Source organism: Nansenia antarctica (assembly GCF_963989245.1).
Source record: "Nansenia antarctica genome assembly, chromosome: 6".
Classification (NCBI taxonomy): domain Eukaryota; kingdom Metazoa; phylum Chordata; class Actinopteri; order Argentiniformes; family Microstomatidae; genus Nansenia; species Nansenia antarctica.
The window spans coordinates 22,088,191-22,107,958 of record NC_137676.1 but is presented as its reverse complement, the minus strand read 5'-3'; the positions used below and the strand labels follow the sequence as shown (position 1 = coordinate 22,107,958).

Here is a 19,768-nt window from a genome sequence, read left to right as displayed (position 1 = left end):
TCCACAGACAGACAGACAGACAGACAGACAGACAATCCGTAGCAGGGTCCACAGACAGACAGACAATCCGTAGCAGGGTCCACAGACAGACAGACACTAAGTAGCAGGGTCCACAGACAGACAGACAGACAGACAGACAGACACTAAGTAGCAGGGTCCACAGACAGACAGACACTAAGTAGCAGGGTCCACAGACAGACAGACAATCCGTAGCAGGGTCCACAGACAGACAGACAGACACTAAGTAGCAGGGTCCACAGACAGACAGACAGACAATCCGTAGCAGTGTCCATAGACAGACAGACAGACAATCCGTAGCAGGGTCCACAGACAGACAGACACTAAGTAGCAGGGTCCACAGACAGACAGACAGACACTAAGTAGCAGGGTCCACAGACAGACAGACACTAAGTAGCAGGGTCCACAGACAGACAGACAATCCGTAGCAGGGTCCACAGACAGACAGACAGACACTAAGTAGCAGGGTCCACAGACAGACAGACAGACAGACAGACAGACAATCCGTAGCAGTGTCCATAGACAGACAGACACTAAGTAGCAGGGTCCACAGACCGACAGACAGACACTAAGTAGCAGAGTCCACAGACAGACAGACAGACAGACACTAAGTAGCAGGGTCCACAGACAGACAGACAGACAGACACTAAGTAGCAGGGTCCACAGACAGACAGACAGACAGACAGACAGACAGACAGACAGACACTAAGTAGCAGGGTCCACAGACAGACAGACAATCCGTAGCAGGGTCCACAGTCAGACAGACACTAAGTAGCAGGGTCCAAAGACAGACAGACACTAAGTAGCAGGGTCCACAGACAGACAGATAGAGTGTTTCCTCTATATGCATTGATTTGTGGCGGGCCACCACAAATACATTTTCTCCGCCACTAATTTATTCAGTCCACTCGACGTTTTCTCCTCAGGCTGCGCAACGAGAAAGGCAGTGAGGTATTATGACCGGAGAACAGGAAATAAGCAGACTGGAGCTAGATTTAGGCCGCTTTCAGACCTACATTTCGTTCCGATTTAGGGAGTAATAAGTTACAATATGTTACAATGTTGCAATTAACCTCTTCTCGGTTTGTGTTCGCACTGCAATCGAGACTGAATCGCTCTCAACACGCACGAGGCGATGCGCTAGCAAAACAGTTTTGTGATTGGTCGGGAATTTAGCGGGACATTTGGATGATTTCAGGAAATCCCTCTCCTCTCCCTCTCTCTTCGCCCGTCGCCGGTCCCATTAATCCCGTATGCTAATTGAAAATACAACATCATCAGCGACTACTGTGGGTTATTGCATTTACTGCTGTTCTCTGGTTCATGTTCTTATACCAGTGCTCAGTATACCAGTATTTTAAATGAACATTCGTAATGTAGTCTCTGATGTTTATGGTCAACTAAATCAGGCTATTTTGTGAAACAAAGAATGTTCCCGCTAATGGGCTAAGCGAGCAACCTAGCACCTAACGCTCAAACTATTCATAGCATAAACGTTGGTAAACGTCATAAACGACACAATAATCTATTGTCTCTAAAATCGTCAAGAACAGAACGGCGGAGGTACTGGAAAACAGGGCTCATGTCGGTGTCATCAAAGGTAAGAGTTGGTTGTCTTTAACTCAGCTGATAGCATTACCTTGCTGTTGGTTGTTTACCGAATGCTCCATCTGACTGTCACACTGTGATTTTACTTGTGTAAACAGTTAATGATTAACGTACTACTTCGTATTGATGAGCTGATGATCTTTCAGTGTGTGTGTGTGTGTGTGTGTGTGTGTATGTATGTGACTGTCAGTCACAAGTTTATATTCTACGGATGTTGTTCAGTGCTGTATGCACGTTCCCGGTTCCATGTGTGTGTGTGTGTGTGTGTGTGTGTGTCAGTGTCTTGGGCGTATCTGTCAGTCACATGTATACAGTATTATACGGTAACCTATATTCAGTGCTGTATGCACGTTCCGCATGTTCTGCTGCAGCTGTAGACTCTGTACACTCTCACAGGTGTAATAACACACTCTCACAGCTGTAATAACACACTCTCACAGCTGTAATAACACACTCTCACAGCTGTAATAACACTCTCACAGCTGTAATAACACTCTCTCACAGCTGTAATAACACACTCACAGCTGTAATAACACACTCTCACAGCTGTAATAACACACTCTCACAGCTGTAATAACACACACTCACAGCTGTAATAACACACTCACAGCTGTAATAACACACTCTCACAGCTGTAATAACACACTCTCACAGCTGTAATAACACTCTCTCACAGCTGTAATAACACACTCTCACAGCTGTAATAACACACTCTCACAGCTGTAATAACACACTCTCACAGCTGTAATAACACACTCTCACAGCTGTAATAACACTTTCTCACAGCTGTAATAACACTCTCTCACAGCTGTAATAACACTCTCTCACAGCTGTAATAACACTCTCTCACAGCTGTAATAACACTCTCTCACAGCTGTAATAACACTCTCTCACAGCTGTAATAACACACTCTCACAGCTGTAATAACACTCTCACAGCTGTAATAACACTCTCTCACAGCTGTAATAACACACTCTCACAGCTGTAATAACACTCTCACAGCTGTAATAACAAATAGGCTTATTACAGCAGCATCATGAGCGCGACAACTGGAACCGGAAATATTTCCGGCTTCATATTATCGGCTCTATATCGGCTAAAATGTAATAAAACCGATAAATATTGAATAACATTAATTTCCCAATATCGGGCCGATAAATATCGGCGCCGATAATATCGTGCATCCCTAGTAATAACACACTCTCACAGCTGTAATAACACACACTCACAGCTGTAATAACACTCTCTCAAAGCTGTAATAACACTCTCACAGCTGTAATAACACACACTCACAGCTGTAATAACACACACTCACAGCTGTAATAACACACTCTCACAGCTGTAATAACACTCTCTCACAGCTGTAATAACACTCTCTCACAGCTGTAATAACACACTCTCACAGCTGTAATAACACTCTCTCACAGCTGTAATAACACTTTCACAGCTGTAATAACACACTCTCACAGCTGTAATAACACACTCACAGCTGTAATAACACACTCACAGCTGTAATAACACTTTCACAGCTGTAATAACACTCTCTCACAGCTGTAATAACACACTCACAGCTGTAATAACACACTCACAGCTGTAATAACACCCTCTCACAGCTGCAATAACACACTCACAGCTGTAATAACACTCTCTCAAAGCTGTAATAACACTCACACAGCTGTAATAACACCCACTCACAGCTGTAATAACACACTCTCACAGGTGTAATAACACTTTCTCACAGCTGGAATAACACTCACAGCTGGAATAATACTCACAGCTGTAACACACACAGCTGTAACACACACAGCTGTAACACCACCGGCCGATCTCCAACCTTCCCTTCCTGAGTAAAACCCTGGAAAGAGCAGCCGCCGGCCAATTCCATCAGTATACAGGGCTTGACCTTAAGCTTTTTCAGGTAGGCTTACTTGTGCTTCGGACAAGTGAACTTATCTTTTACTTGTCCGAGAGCTCAAGTTACTTGTCCAAATCCAAAGATTTTGAAAAAGCATTAGCAATAATATTAATAATAATATATTATACTCTCACCGGCCACTTCATTAGGTACACCTTTTCAACTGCTTGTTAACGCAAAATCTAATCAGCCAATCATGTGGCAGCATTTAGGCATGTAGACATGGGCTACGTTCACACTGCAGTGAAATGTGACCCAAATCCGTTTTTGTGCGACTCAGGTCTGATTTATGCATGACCGTGGGAACAGCGCAAGTCATAGGAAATCGGACTTTTTAAAATCCGACCTGGGTCGCGTTCAGAGGTGGTATTACATCGGATACATATACAGATATTTAGCAACGCGCCCGCCGTCTGAATTGTCAAGTCGCGTTTAATGCAACTTTTACGTCACTCTAGCAGGGTTGCCAGATGGGATTGACAATTTACAGCCTAACCAGTCTATAACCGATAAATCCAGTAGCCCATTCGGCGGTAACCCGCCCCATCTGGCAACCGTGCACTCTAGACGGCGCTGCACAAAAACTTGAAAATGAATACGGTTGTAACGTTATCATGTTATTCTATATATGTTATCATGTTATCATATTATATTATATATCATAAATCTAGATATTGTCACAATCCAACAGTTCCTAGTTGTCATGGTAAGCTCAGGGGGTGTTGATTGGCTACCCAGGGTACATGGGGGAGTGGCTTGCCTGTTGGCGGGTCTCTCGAAAGGTATATTGACAGGTGCTCATTTGCTTACCTGGAGAGTCGAGAAAGTCGAGAGAGGAGAGAGTGGAGTTAACTGAGAAGAGAAATACTGATTGAGACGCCGTATCTAGAAGAGAACCCCTTGGACAATTATTATCAAGACTATTACCGTGTGGAACGTTGGATTACCCCCGAGGTCGTGTTGTGTCGTGTCCGGTTTTGTTTGTTCTGTTATATGTCAATACTGAATGGGAAGGAACCCCCCCACTGAACGAACGTGCGGGCTGTTCAGTATCCCCGCGGACCACGCCATGATACATCGGAGCCAGGTAAGCCATTTCCCCTTTACATCTACCTGAGTGCTGTCAGCTAACCCTGAGCTAATCTACCTGTGTCCGGCCTCGGCCCTGTGTGGGAACGAGCCCATTGACTATCAATGTACGCACATTGCTGTTGGGTCGTGACAATATACTTGCAGTATACAGAGTAGACCTGTATCCTACAAAGAGACTTAGATTTAGATTCAGTAATCTACAAATTAATTAGACCCCAATACTTTATTTTATTTATTTTGTTGTTTCTTTTTATTTTACTACTCAATCTTTTCAGTTTGTAAAGCGTCTTTGAGTGTCTAGAAAAGCGCTATATAAGTCTAATGTATTATTATTATTGTAAACAGTGCGCTGTCCTTCTGCACATGCGGGTCTGTTCAGGGCCGTGGAATGTTCACACGGGAGTTAATGTAGGCCTAGGTGAAATATAGGTCACATTTTAAAAGTAATGTGAACTGCCAAACAAAAAAATTGGATCTGTGTAAAAAATCGGAATTGAGCATCAAGACCTGCAGTGTGAACGTAGCCATGGTCAAGACGATCTGCTGAAGTTCAAACCAAGCATCAGAATGGGAAATAAAGGTGATTTAAGTGACTTTGAACCTGGCATGGTTGTTGGTGCCAGACGGGCTGTTGCGTGATATTATAGTGTCAATATGGATCAAAATCTCTGAGGAATGTTTCCAGCACCTTGTTGAATCTATGCCACGATGAATCTATGCCATTAAGAATTAAGTTCTGAAGGCAAAAGAGGGGGTCCAACCCCAAGGTGTGCATAATGAAGTGGCCAGTGAGTGTGTGTATGCAAATAACATATTTGACTACTATTGATTTGATAATGAATTCTACTCCGAGAGAAGCTTTCAGGTATGGGGGTTGATCCCTCCACTACATCCTGGATCATGGACTACCTCACTGGACGGCCACAGTCAGTCAGGCTGGGGAACTGTGTCTCGGACACAGTAGTGAGCAACACCGGGGCTCCGCAGGGAACTGTGCTGGCTCCCTTCCTGTTCACCCTGTACACATCAGACTTCAAATACAACTCTGAGTCCTGCCACGTACAGAAGTACTCTGACGATACAGCCATAGTGGCGTGCGTGAGGGATGGACGGGAGGGGGAGTACAGGGATCTGATAGGAGCCTTCAGCGTCTGGAGCGAGAGGAATGGTCTGCTCCTCAATCAAACCAAGACCAAGGAGCTAGTTATAGACTTCCGTAGGTCTAAGCCACCTTGGTTGCCCATTAACATCCGGGGCGAGGATATCGAGGTGGTGAAGACCTACAAGTACCTGGGGGTGCATCTGGACGACAAACTGGACTGGTCCACCAACACAGAGGCACTTTATAAGAAGGGCCAGAGCAGGCTGTACTTCCTAAGAAGACTTAGGTCTTTTGAAGTGTGTGGAGAGATGCTGGCCATGTTTTACCAGTCTGTCATGGCCAGCATTCTCTTCTACGCTGCAGTCTGCTGGGGGGGAAACATCACCAAGAGGGATACCGGACGGCTGGACAAGCTCGTAAAAAAGGCGGGTTCAGTGGTGGGAAGGAGCCTGGACTCTCTGGGGACGGTGGTGGAGAGAAGGACTAGGAGTAAGCTGCTGTCCATCAGGGACAACTCCAACCACCCCCTCCATCATGCCCTCGCTGGGCAAACCAGCAGCCGCCGCAGAGGGCGGTTCATTACGATACGCTCCCGTACGGAGCGATATAAAAAATCATTTATCCCGGCTGCACTAAGACTGTTCAATGGCAACTAAAGTAGCAGTCGGGGTCAAGGCTCCTGAATTTGTATTTATTATTTATTTTAATCATCATCATCACTTTTTTTTAGTATTTTAATATAATAACTATAGCCATCTTTTTAATCCACTTTTATATCATGATCTCACTGTTTTTTATATACTGTACATGGCTGGCCCAGTGTTGTTGTCTGTCCTTTATGTTGTGTTGTGTTGTTATGTGTGGTTTTTAGTGGAGTGGCGCGGCAAAATGAATTTCCCCACGGGGATAAATAAAGTATCTTTGAATTGAATTGAATTGAATGATGTATCCCTAATTTCCAAATGTATTCATTAAACAATATTTTGTAATTATTTAAAATGATTACGATGGGGTAATCAGTGATTACCCTAACCCTTTTAGATTAAGATTGGACACAAAAGGGATGAATATCTAGGAATATTTACAAAAAATGTTTGAATTAACATGAAAATAAGCGGCATTGAGAAGAAGCGAATACGCGTTCACGCGAATGGCACAGGTGATAGGCAACCCACAACGTAGGCTACACCATATCTGCGTTCGTAAACTCGCTCTGAAGTCTGATCAGCACTCATGGAATGTTTTTTGTCCAATCAAATTACTTGGTCTCTTTATGACGTTGAACGCAGTGTGCGCTCTGGCGCTCTGAGTGAATTTACGAACTATGAATGAACTACTCTATAACATCGGCAATAACGAACTACGAGAGACTGAAATAGCCTCAGCGAGAACGAGGCGCGGCATCGCTTTGCTTTGCTTGTAATATATTTTTTTACTATTCAGATCGGAAGGAGGAATTAATGTTTTGCATTACAATCAATACATATTGATTTATTTTTTTGTTTTGACTTGTCCATCGGACAACTGCAGGAGGAAGTCCACTTGTCCGAACATAAAATGTACTTGTCCCGGACAAGTGGACAAGCCTTAATGTCGAGCCCTGAGTATATGTCCAACCATGAGCTTTATGAGCCCCTACAATCTGGCTTCAGATCTCACCACAGCACGGAAACCGCCCTCATTAAAATCATCAATGATCTCCTCATTGCTTCTGACTCGGGCCGTTTCAGTATCCTTATCCTCCTGGACCTCTCCGCGGCCTTCGACACTGTCTCCCATACCATCCTCCTCAACCGCCTCTCCACCCACCTAGGTGTCACTGGTACATAGGGCTGGGACGATTCGTCGACGTAATCGACTACGTCAATACGTCGACTTGCGTAATGTGCGTCGGTGCGTCGTAAATAAACAACATGGCTGCGACCAGTGCAAACATGGAGGAGGCAGCTAAAAGACTTCGCCCACGATCGTCCAAAGTGTGGGAGTACTTTACAAAAAAAGAAAACAATGTGGTGGTCTGTAAACTGTGCAGAAATGAAATGGCCTATCACAGCAGTACATCTGCAAGGAACGAGCACCTCAAGCGAAAGCATCCTGGAGCTCTTTGTGAAGACAGCCGCAAGATAGCACCGTAAGTCAGCGTTGTATTTCTGTTCACTTTTCCGGCCGTGTATGAGTGAAAAATGGATAGCTACTAGCTAATGTTACACAAGCAATGTAGCTCACCACAGTTTGTATGTCTTGTCTTCTGGTGTTAGTAACGTTAGCTATGTAGCTGGCTAGCTACGGTAGCCTATTGTCATTGTGGTGCTCGCACCTACTGTACGTTATCTAGCTCGTAGCTCGCATGCTACGTTAGCATCAATTTAGCTAATAATAACATAGCAGCGAGAGTAACGTTAGCTAGCTATGTAGCTACTAGCTAGCTATGTGTTGTGGTGATGGACAGACTTCTAAATGGCCATGTTGGCATTCAAGTTGGCTAAACATAGCAGTGAGGTGGAAATTAAGGGGCCTACACATGATAAGTTTTTATTTTTATTTTTATCGAACAGTAAAAAAAAAATATCGTTAGGCTAATCGATAAATTAGTCATTAGACTAATCGACTAACCGAAAAAATAATCGCTAGATTAATCGTTAGAAAAATAGTCGTTTGGGACAGCCCTACTGGTACAGCCCTCTCCTGGTTCAAATCATACCTTTCAAACAGGTTTGAAACAGTTTGTTTCCATCAACGGCTCAAGTTCCCCCCCAGCCCCAGTCAACCAAGGCGTGCCCCAAGGCACTGTACTCGGACCCCTCCTCTTCACCATTTACATGCTGTAATAACACAGCTGTAATAACACACACATCTGTAATAACACTCACAGCTGTAATAACACACTCACATCTGTAATAACACTCTCACAGCTGTAATAACACACTCTCACAGCTGTAATAACACACTCTCACAGCTCTAATAACACTCTCACAGCTATAATAACACTCAGCTGTAATAACACTCTCTCACAGCTCTAATAACACTCTCACAGCTGTAACACACTGTTATTGGGGCTATTATGGGGTGCAGGTAGTTATGGGGGTACAGACTGTTACAGGGTTGTTATGGAGGTACAGACTGTTACAGGGGTCGCTATGGAGGTACAGACTGTTACAGGGGTTGCTATGGGGGTACAGACTGTTACAGGCGTTGTTATGGTGGTTGCTATGGAGGTACAGACTGTTACAGGGGTTGCTATGGGGGTACAGACTGTTACAGGCGTTGTTATGGTGGTTGCTATGGGGGTGCAGACTGTTACAGGGGTTGCTATGGGGGTGCAGACTGTTACAGGGGTTGCTATGGGGGTACAGACTGTGTCACTACCTCTTTCTCGGGGTACAGCAGGTCGAACAGCTTCATGACAGGCAGGAAGTCTGCCAGGGCGTTCTTCTGGATGCTTCCGGAGATGAACTGCAGCAGCACCCACATCAGGTGGTCCCTGCCCTTGATCAGGCCCCGCCCCGCCAGCTGGACACACACACACACACACACACACACACAAGAGCACCATGAGTGTGTATAGTGTGTGTGTGTGTGTGTGTGTGTGTGTGTGTGTGTATACTCTACTTCCTGATGCAGAGAGAGGACCGTGTGTGTGTGTGGGTGTGTGTGTGTGTGTGTACCTTCTGATGCAGAGACAGGACCATGTGTGTTTGTGTGTATAGTGTGTATACCTTCTGATGCAGAGACAGCACCATATGTGTGTGTGTGTGTGTGTGTGTGTGTGTGTGTGTGTGTGTGTGTGTGTGTGTGTATCTGGGTTTCCGTTAACCGGTAATTACCGGTCTTTGTCCGATAAAATCTGTTGAAGTCCGACATATTTAAACCTCTTCGGTCATAATGTCCGGTGAAAATAATTCCCTTTAAGCACAATTTGAATACAATTTGCTAAAATTAATTTGTCACATATTCTGATTCCTTCTACATTAAAAAAGACGAATATATAGGCTATATTTTTTCTTTTATTATTCATGTGTAGACTAGCCTACGCGATGAACAAACAGCGGCAGGGTTGCCAGATGGGATTGACAATTTACAGCCTAACTAGTCCGCTAAATAACCGCTAAACCCAGTAGCCCATTCGGCGGTAACCCGCCCCATCTGGCAACCCTGTCTATCAACGGCGCGAGTAGTTGTGAGGGAGAAATTTGTCAGTTAATTTAGTTTGATCTAGTCTAAATAGTTTGATCTATACTCTGAATCTCCCGACTCAGGGCTGGAACGGGCACGGCAGGCTCAATCAATGAACGGGGTTGAGATGGCTAGTGTCCTTTACTAGCCGCATCTCACGGCCCTCTGTGGTCATTCACTGTGCTCTAGCACATCCAAAACACGCAGAACAATAACCTTGACTCCAGTCACTGCAGTGGTTTTATTTAGACTAGATCAAACTAAATTAACTGACGAATTTCTCCCTCACAACTACTCGCGCCGTTGAGAGACAGGGTTGCCAGTAAGGTTACACTAAATTGAAATAGTCCACGGGTGTGTATCCCCCGATACATCCTCCTCATTCTCATACTCCCGAGTCCGAGTAAGTATGATTTGACAGGCAGCTAGACTTAATGCCTTCCCAATCAGCGAGACGTGGTTATAGAAATGACGTTGTTTTATTGATAAAAAGGGTAAATCTGGAAAGAGAATATAGAAAACGTACATTACTGTCGTGAAACTATTTAACACACTTCAGTTAACGTAATGTGGAGTCCGTTCATTGATCGATCGATGCAGTCCGTTCAAATAGCCATCAAAAGCTAAACTAGGCATACTTAAAATTACCAATTACATCCTCGAATCCCATTAATGCAATTGAAATGGACATCTTAGCCTACAGTCGTAATTCAAAGTAGCAAAGGTGACTAGGCCCAGTGTGGCGCGCGTGCAGCCCTGGACAGTAGCGCATGCGAATCATGAAAGCCTATATTATTATAGTTCGCCTCTAATCGTATCGGATGAGAAATAGACATTAAATGGCATATATAAGCTACACAACAGCTAATCACCGCAACAAACACCTATATTATATTTGAATATGATGACCGGAATTTCTCCCGTTTGTCCGACACATTGAAATCTTTCCGGACACTTTGACCGGCACCAATGTTTTCTAACGGAAACCCTGGTGTATATACCTTCTGATGCAGAGACAGCACCGTGTGTGTGTGTGTGTGTGTGTGTGTGTGTGTGTGTGTGTGTGTGTGTATACTAGGGATGTGTATAACAAAACATTTTCATATTTGAATAATCAGTGGGAGCTATGAACGAATAATCGATTATTCGATATGTACACGCATTAGAGCGGTGTATGCATGTATAGGTGTCCAGCAGTGGCGGCTGGTGATAAACATTTTTGGGTGGGGCACAGGTTATGGGGGCATGCTCCACGGGGAAGAATATCAACTTTAAAATCTGGATTTACAGTCGATTTTAGCATGAGAATATATATATATAACTGAATTATTTTTATATATAACTTATTAAAGGGCAAACTGCAAACACAACAAAAATATGATGCACAACAACTGACAAATCAACTGGAATAGTCTTTGTTAGCAGAGTAGACCTAATGTTAACAGAATGGACTTATACCCTTTGTCTATCTGTGCAGCGGTATTCTAGCAGTACTGTCCAGACAGTTGTCTTGTTTAGCCATTCAACTAGGCATTATTTATTCAATGGAGAAAGACATGGAACACAATGCAATTGTGATAATAAATGTGTTCTTTGTTTCTGTCTGTTGTCTGTCTCTCTGTTGCTGTCCTGTTGCTGTCCTGTTGTCTGTCTCTCTGTTGATGTCCTGTTGTCTGTCTCTCTGTTGCTGTCCTGTTGTCTGTCTCTCTGTTGCTGTCCTGTTGTCTGTCTCTCTGTTGATGTCCTGTTGTCTGTCTCTCTGTTGCTGTCCTGTTGTCTGTCTCTCTGTTGCTGTCCTGTTGTCTGTCTCTCTGTTGATGTCCTGTTGTCTGTCTCTCTGTTGCTGTCCTGTTGTCTGTCTCTCTGTTGCTGTCCTGTTGTCTGTCTCTCTGTTGCTGTCCTGTTGTCTGTCTCTCTGTTGCTGTCCTGTTGTCTGTCTCACTGTTGCTGTCCTGTTGTCTGTCTCTCTGTTGATGTCCTGTTGTCTGTCTCCCTGTTGCTGTCCTGTTGTCTGTCTCTCTGTTGCTGTCCTGTTGTCTGTCTCTGTTGTTAAGTCGCGACGTGTTTCCGGGTCCAACGTTGGCTGAGGCGCTGTCTTCGAAATGCCGCAATAATAATAATTAATTATATTTATATAGCGCTTTTCCGAGGCTCAAATACCCTGACAATATGGGGAAAACGGGAAAGTGCTGTGTCCCTTGTTGTATGAATAGATCAGAGTCTAAAAAACGATTAAACTGTCATTCTACCGCTGTAGTACACTGGTATTCTGGTGCGGAGAATTTCTGGTTTGGATCCGGAAATTGCAAAACGTCACGTTTGACGTCAGACTTAACAACCGGATATTCAGGACTCTCAAGTCTCATGCATTTTTTTATTTGTACTACCCCTAGTGGTAGTGGCCCTAGGCTGCAGCCTAGGTAAGCCTATAATCTGTGCATGCTCGGGGCGCATTTTTTGCCAGACAGCCAATTGGAGCACTGCTACAGCTCACGTGTAAGCCAAAAGTATTTGCAGTGCCATAGACAGCTATTCGGCCGGCGCTCCGACTCCTCCCCTATGTATTTTCACAGTGAATTTTACACACACACAGATCAAATGTTTATTGTATTGGAGGATTTTTAACTCATTGACTGCCAAAGACGCCAATTGGCGTCTTATAGAATAGTAACGTTGACTTCTATAAGACGCCAATTGGCGTCTTTGGCATTTTTTTTTTTTTTCGCGGGGATCGCGTTATTGACATGTTCTACACCTAGCGAGTGAATTTCAGACTTGGGTGTAATGTATTTCGGACCCAGATGGGGGCAGTAGTTCGATAAAAGCCTGGAGAAGGAAGTGGCTTGCTGTGGGTTGTAGTAATGGCGAAACGGATCAGGGTATGTGCCAAACGCGGCGCGGAGCATTGCGGCGCGGAGCATTGCGGAGCATCGCGGCCATCGCGCGACTCTTCAAACAGTTCAGAGTCGGATGATACAGAAAAAGTGCAGAAAAAAAATAAAATAAAAAAAGTTCTGCAGAAAAAGCTTGTTTTCTCTGTTTATTGGTCAAAATCAGGTGTTTTTGCTGAAACCACCCTATGTTCTACGGCCGATTTCTAAACACTCAAAGAGGCTAGAAACAAACTTTCTTTTTCTGATGAAAGAAGAGAGTCTAAAGTTTTGGTAGATATGTTCAATGTTTATGTAGTCCGAAAAGTCAATATTTGGTGGGTCTTCAAAGTTCAGCGAAAATGCCCCAAAAGTCTGGCAGTGTGGAGCTCTCCGCTCTGAACATGGCTGGCAGTCAAAGAGTTAATGAATGCTGATAGGCGCCGACAGAATATCAGCCGCATTTTATGAATAAACAATGTTTATTGTAAAAAATATTTTACAAGTACCAACTACGAAGTGGGGCTGCGTTGGAAGGTGGGGGCGGCACCCTAGCGCCCTCTATTGGCCAGCCGCCACTGGTGTCCAGCCATTTCCAATTGCACTGTTTATCAGTGGTCTAGCTATAGCCTACCCGAAATCAAACGGCCAAATACGCCACAAAAAATTTAATAAAGATTAAAAGGAATTTAATTCATCCGTGGTAATAGCTACTCGGGTCTGTTTTGGCTAAAGCATTGCGAACGGGCTTGGCACATTCACCACCATGCATCTTTGAGACGCGAGGTGATAGTTTTTCTCTATATATGCCATTCGTTCTCTAAACCCTCTGAATACTTCAATTAGGCTAACATAACAAAATTGCAGAACAGAAAAATAATACCGCTAATACCAACGGTCGCATTAGAGTGATGCGCGCATTTTGTACTAAAGCTGTCCAGCCTCAGACTTTCGGAAAACAGGGACCAATGAAATGTTTTTACTCACATCAAAACCTGAGGAACACTGCCCGCCAGCGTTAAGCCCAATTTATACTTCTGCGTAAAATCGACGGAGTAGCCTACGCCGTAGCTTGCGTAGGCCCGCAGCCTACGCCGTAGGTTGACGCGCACCTCTCCAAAAATGTAACTACACGGCAGTGCCTACGCAGACCGTAAGCACTGTGATTGGTCCGCTTGGTAGCACATGATTCCGACATGATTCCGACTCTCTCGCAGGCCAAAATGCGGAAGCCATGACAGAAATGTCATTTACTTTTTCTGTAATTACTTTTCATTTACGAGATGTACAATCCTGTTTATTTAGAAATAAATTATTGCCTGTGGCGTTTGACAGCGGATGATGATAAGATATATTTAATGTAAAGTTATCTATAAGAACTGTGATTGGTCCGCTTGGTAGCGTCACATTCCAACTCTCTCGTAAATGCGGAAGCCATGACAGAAATGTCATTTACTTTTTCTGTAATTACTTATTAATAAAGATTAGAAAAATGATGATATCGTATTATCTGAGTTTAAGTTTAGAAGTTTGATGTCATTTCAATGCATTATAGACATTTTCTTTACAACAAGCATAACAAAAAAAATCACCTTTATGCCGCTATGAGTACACCGTCCAATGCGACGCAAACCAACCAACGCAGAAGTACAAATTGGGAGAGCCCTTGCGTAGGCTACAGCGTAGCCGTGTGTAAATTTGACGCAGAAGTAGAAATTGGGCTTCAGATCCCATCACTATTTCACCTTTCTGCAACATTACATTTTGACGCCTCTCAATAGCCATGTCTGCCTCCAATCTCTCATTCTCCTTTCACACTTTCAGCATGCGATCTACCATACAGCCATGAGACGTAAACACAGCTAATTTTACAAAGAGACCAACAAAACACATATATTCCTACACTAGCAACGTAGCCCTCACAAGGCTAGGCTAGGCTAAAAACAAGTAGCCCAACTGTAAACACAAGTTGAATGACACGCGCAGTTGAATGACGTCAGACTCTCGTCCTGGGGGGTATTCCACATACGTGGATTAGTATATTGGCGATTAAAATAAAAGCTGCGTTCAGGCAACTCGTGATTGGAATTAAAGCCTCAAGTGATTCCTCGAACGAGGATCAGCCTTGTGTCATCAGTGTTCACAGAACGCCGGTTTAGAAATCCTCGATATGGGCGCATGCACGCAGACATAAAGAGCCCAGAAGAGTCGAACTGTCGAAATGAAGATACGAGCCTGCACAACAGTCCTACTTATTGATCTTAGAGGAAGACGAAAAATAAGATGTAAAATAGTGCAATACTGCCGCAATTAACAAGGCGAGGGAAATGGTTTGGCAAGAAATTGCTGACCGATTAAATGCGTAGGTCATACTAGCCCCAGTTATTGTTATATGTTCATATTTTAATAAATGAATATTTACTACTGTGGTGATATCAGCAGCAGGCTACATATAATCATATTGTCACGATGGCATAGTGGTATTGACCGCTGCCATAGTATTAAATTGTCATTTTAAGACGGTGGTTCAAATCCCCCTTCTGACACACTTTTTACTGCATTTCGTTGTCTGAATCTAATCTAAAAGTATAGAACCGGCAACCTTCGGACCTCTCGCTGGCTGCCTTAACCCCTGCGCCATACACACCACTGTGATGACAGCAATGCAAGTTGATAGACATACCTATATATTTATTTTTTACACTTTTTTATTTATCTATTTATCTATCTCTCACACTTTCAAAACATCAAGTTATCTATCACACAATCAAACTATCTATCTATCTATTTATAAATCACACTTTCAAAATATCAAATTATCTATCTATCACACAGTCAAACTATCTATCTATCTATCTCGTAAAAAGTGGGAACTAATATTTCCTAAAAGACACTTGACGGAACTGTCGTTCGGGATGTAGTTTCCACCTGTGAGACATTTTTGAAGCACGTATTACCTAAACCAGCCTGTAATCCTGCTCGCTACCAGGTTTGCTCAGAAGGATTGGTTGCAGAGCAACCAAGCAGCAAATTATTTGAGCCACATTGATGGAACCGAACACAAGCTGAAATTAGCGCCCGGATCTGATTTAAACCTGGATCAGAGTTAATCACCCGACGTGGAATAGGCCCCTGTTCCACACTAAATAGTAATATTCTACAACAGCATGTTTGGATACTGGATTCTGATTGGCTAGCAACAGTGGTAAATACCCCAACAACCCACAGTTCAGACCACATTTCCAGTATCAATGCGCCTCCCAATCAATCTGATTAAGAACACCTGCGCTGACCTACAATGCAATCGTTGATCTTGTTTATGGGACTATATTCTGTGGCGGAAGGATACAGTATATGTATTCTGAAACGATTAATGATTGTAAATAAATGAATTTAATGATACAACTGTGTATTTATTTTTTATATTATGTGGTGGCTGGTGGAGAAAAGCTATTTACCATTCGAGGGCGGGGGTTGTGGACTCATTTACCACTGTACAGAGTTTTCCTACTCGGCTTCGCCTCATGCCACAACCCTGTACCAGTGGTAAATGAGTCCACAACCCCCTTCCTCTCATGGTAAATTGCTTCCTTTGACCCTTGGAAACGATTATTCAAATAATTGATTATTCTGTCCCATCCCTAGTGTATACCTTCTGATGCAGAGACAGCACCGTGTGTGTGTGTGTGTGTGTGTATATACCTTCTGATGCAGAGACAGCACCGTGTGTGTGTGTGTGTGTGTATACCTTCTGATGCAGAGACAGCACCGTGTGTGTGTGTGTGTGTGTGTGTGTGTGTATACACATTCTGATGCAGAGACAGCACCATGTGTGTGTGTGTGTGTGTGTGTGTGTATACCTTCTGATGCAGAGACAGCACCGTGTGTGTGTGTGTGTGTGTGTGTGTGTGTGTGTGTGTATACCTTCTGATGCAGAGACAGCACCATGTGTGTGTGTGTGTGTGTGTGTGTGTATACCTTCTGATGCAGAGACAGCACCATATGAGGGAAGCTGGCGAATTGGAAGAGGACGAAGAAGATGAGCTGGCTGGAGAGGTGTTGCCACAGCAACTGGCTGGTGCCGCCGTCGTCAAACTGCTCCTCGGTCTCGGAGCGCTCCATGGCGTACACCACCAGGTCCACCAGCTGGTCCTCCAGAACCGGACACCGCTGCTTGTGCTGGGGGGAGGGATAGAGGGGGATAGGGGGAAGAGGGGGAGGAGATGGAGGGAGTAGCGGTGATGGGGAGGGGGGGGGGGGAGAGAGAGAGAGGGATGGGGAGGGAGGGAGGGAGAGATGGCGGGGGAGAGGTGGGGAGGGGAGGGAGAGAGAGGGGGGGAGAGGGATGGAGAGATGGAGGGGGAGAGGGGGGGGTGGGAGGGAGAAAGAGAGGTGGACGAAGGTGGGGACGGAGGGAGAGATGGAGAGAGAGAGGGATGGGGAGTTATCATTGCTTCCCACAGGCCAAATGATTGAACACCAATCAGGGTCAAACCAGTATTTGGCCCGTCCTCCGATTTCTACCTCCACCAGCCTCCCCTGGTGTGTATATATGTTGTTGTGTATTTGTATTCATCCATGTCATGATGTGAATGTGTGCTGTATTGACTGAGTCTCTCTCTCTCTCTCTCTCTCTCAGGGTAGAGTCTCACAGCAAGGAGAGGTTAGAACTGTGGGTACACACCAACAGCGGGAGGGAGGGGGCGCACACACAGAGAGAGAGAGAGAGAGAGAGAGAGAGAGAGAGAGAGAGAGAGAGAGAGAGAGAGACTGTGGCATGGCTTGAAGACAGCACTCTGTCGTAGAAAGCCCTGATCCCAGAGAAGCTGAACTGTCTCACAGAGTTGGCCTGTGTTCAGGATGCAACGTTAGCAGCTACGCTAGCAGCACATACAGTATATCTCAAAAGTGAGTACACCCTTTAGATTTTTGCAAATATTCTGTTATATCCTTTCAGGGGATAACATTATCCTACTGAAACTTTGATATAACTTAAAGTAGTCAGTGTGCTGCTTGAATAACAGTATAGATGTATTGTCCTTTGAAAATTACTCAGTACACAGCTGTTAATGTCTAAACAGCTGGCAACAAAAGTGAGTACACCCCATAGTGAACATGTCCTAATTGTGCCCAATTATGTTGTTTTCCCGCCCTGGTGTCATGTGACTCGTTAGTGTTACAAGGATTCAGGTGTAAATGATAAGCAGGGCTGTTACATTTGGTGTTTTGGGCACAATTCTCTCTGAATGCTGGACAACATGGCACCTCATGGCAAGGAACTCTCTAAGCGGCTGAAAAAAAGGATTATTGCGCTTCACAAAGATGGCCTTGGCTATAAGAAGATTGCCAACACCCTGAAAATGAGTTGCAGCACAGTGGCTAAGATCATACAGCGGTTTTCCAGGACAGGTTCCACTCGGAACAGGCCTCGCCAGGGTAGACCAAAGAAGTTGAGTCCACGTGCTCAGCGTCATATCCAGAGGTTGGTTTCCAAAAATAGACGTGCGAGTGCTTCCAGCATTGCTGCAGAGGTTGCAGAAGTGGGATGTCAGCCTGTCAGTGCCCAGACCATATGCCGCACACTGCATCAAATCGGTTTGTATGGCCGTCGCCCCAGACAGAAGCCTCTTCTGAAACCGATGCATAAGCCCGCAAACGGTTTGCTGAAGACAATGAATCCAAGAACATGAGTTACTGGAACCATGTCCTGTGGTCTGATGAGACCAAAATAAACCTGTTTGGGTCAGATGGTGTCCGGCGTGTGTGGCGGCACCCTGGTGAGGAGTACCAAGACAAATGTGTTTTGCCTACAGTCAATCATGGTGGTGGCAGCATCATGGTCTGGGGCTGCATGAGTGCTGCCGGCACTGGGGAGCTGCATTTCATTGAGGGACACATGAATTCCAATATATACTGTGACATCCTGCAGCAGAGCATGATCCCCTCTCTTCGGAAACTGGGCCGTAGGGCAGTTTTCCAACATGATAATGACCCTAAACACACCTCCAAGATGACAACGGCCTTGCTGAAGAAGCTGAAGGTTAAGGTGATGGACTGGCCAAGTATGTCTCCAGACCTAAACCCAATTGAGCACATGTGGGGCATCCTCAAGAGGAAGGTGGAGGAGTGCAAGGTGTCCAACATCCGTGGGCTCCGTGATGTCGTCATGGAGGAGTGGAAGAAGATTCCAGAAGCAACCTGTGCAGCTCTGGTGAATTCCATTCCCAGGAGGGTTAAAGCAGTGCTAGATAACAATGGTGGTCACACAAAATATTGACACTTTGGGCACAATTTAGACATGTTCACTATGGGGTGTACTCACTTTTGTTGCCAGCTGTTTAGACAAACAGCTGTGTACTGAGTAATTTTCAATGGACAATACATCTATACTGTTATTCAAGCAGCACACTGACTACTTTAAGTTATATCAAAGTTTCATTAAGATAGTGTTATCCCCTGAAAGGATATGACAGAATATTTGCAAAAATCTAAAGGGTGTACTCACTTTTGAGATATACTGTATGCTACATTTAAAGTCCACCTGAGTGGCTTTAGCGTTGGCGTCTAATAACAGTTAGCATTCAGCCAAGCTCTGCTCAACAGGTGGCGGTCGCAGACGTCTCTCTCCCTCTCAGGAACACCAGATTGTTTAAATGTTCGGTCGGTGGAGCTCTCGTCCGCTGAGGTAAAACAGCCCCTCTCGTTTTCTCTCTCTTTTACTCTCTCTCTCTCTCTCTCTCTCTCTCTTTGTGTAGTGCAGTCAGTCTGGAAAGAGAGCAAACACTGCCCCCTGGCGGTCATCTGGAACATGACATACCTTTTTTACCTATTCATTCTTTTCTATTTCAATGATTTTCCATCCATCTCTGTGATACAGTGGACCCCACCCCTCCGCCACCCAGGAAGTGACATCATGCAGGATGTAAACACAAACACATTCCTGCCATTCCTCTCAGCATCACTGGCCATGAGAAGAGAGGGGGAGCCGTA

General features: G+C 44.6%; 1 protein-coding gene across 1 annotated transcript in view; it reads right to left on the bottom strand.

Annotated features, from left to right (window-relative positions):
- med23 (mediator complex subunit 23) overlaps window positions 1-19,768 on the bottom strand; it is a 95,769-nt gene that overhangs the window by 60,168 nt on the left and 15,833 nt on the right. Inside the window, exons 11-12 of the mRNA XM_080533244.1 lie at window positions 16,757-16,957; window positions 9,102-9,245 (exon numbers count right to left, since the gene is read on the bottom strand). Of these exons, the coding sequence (XP_080389370.1) occupies window positions 9,102-9,245; window positions 16,757-16,957 (345 nt within the window). The remainder of the gene's footprint in view (window positions 1-9,101; window positions 9,246-16,756; window positions 16,958-19,768) is intronic.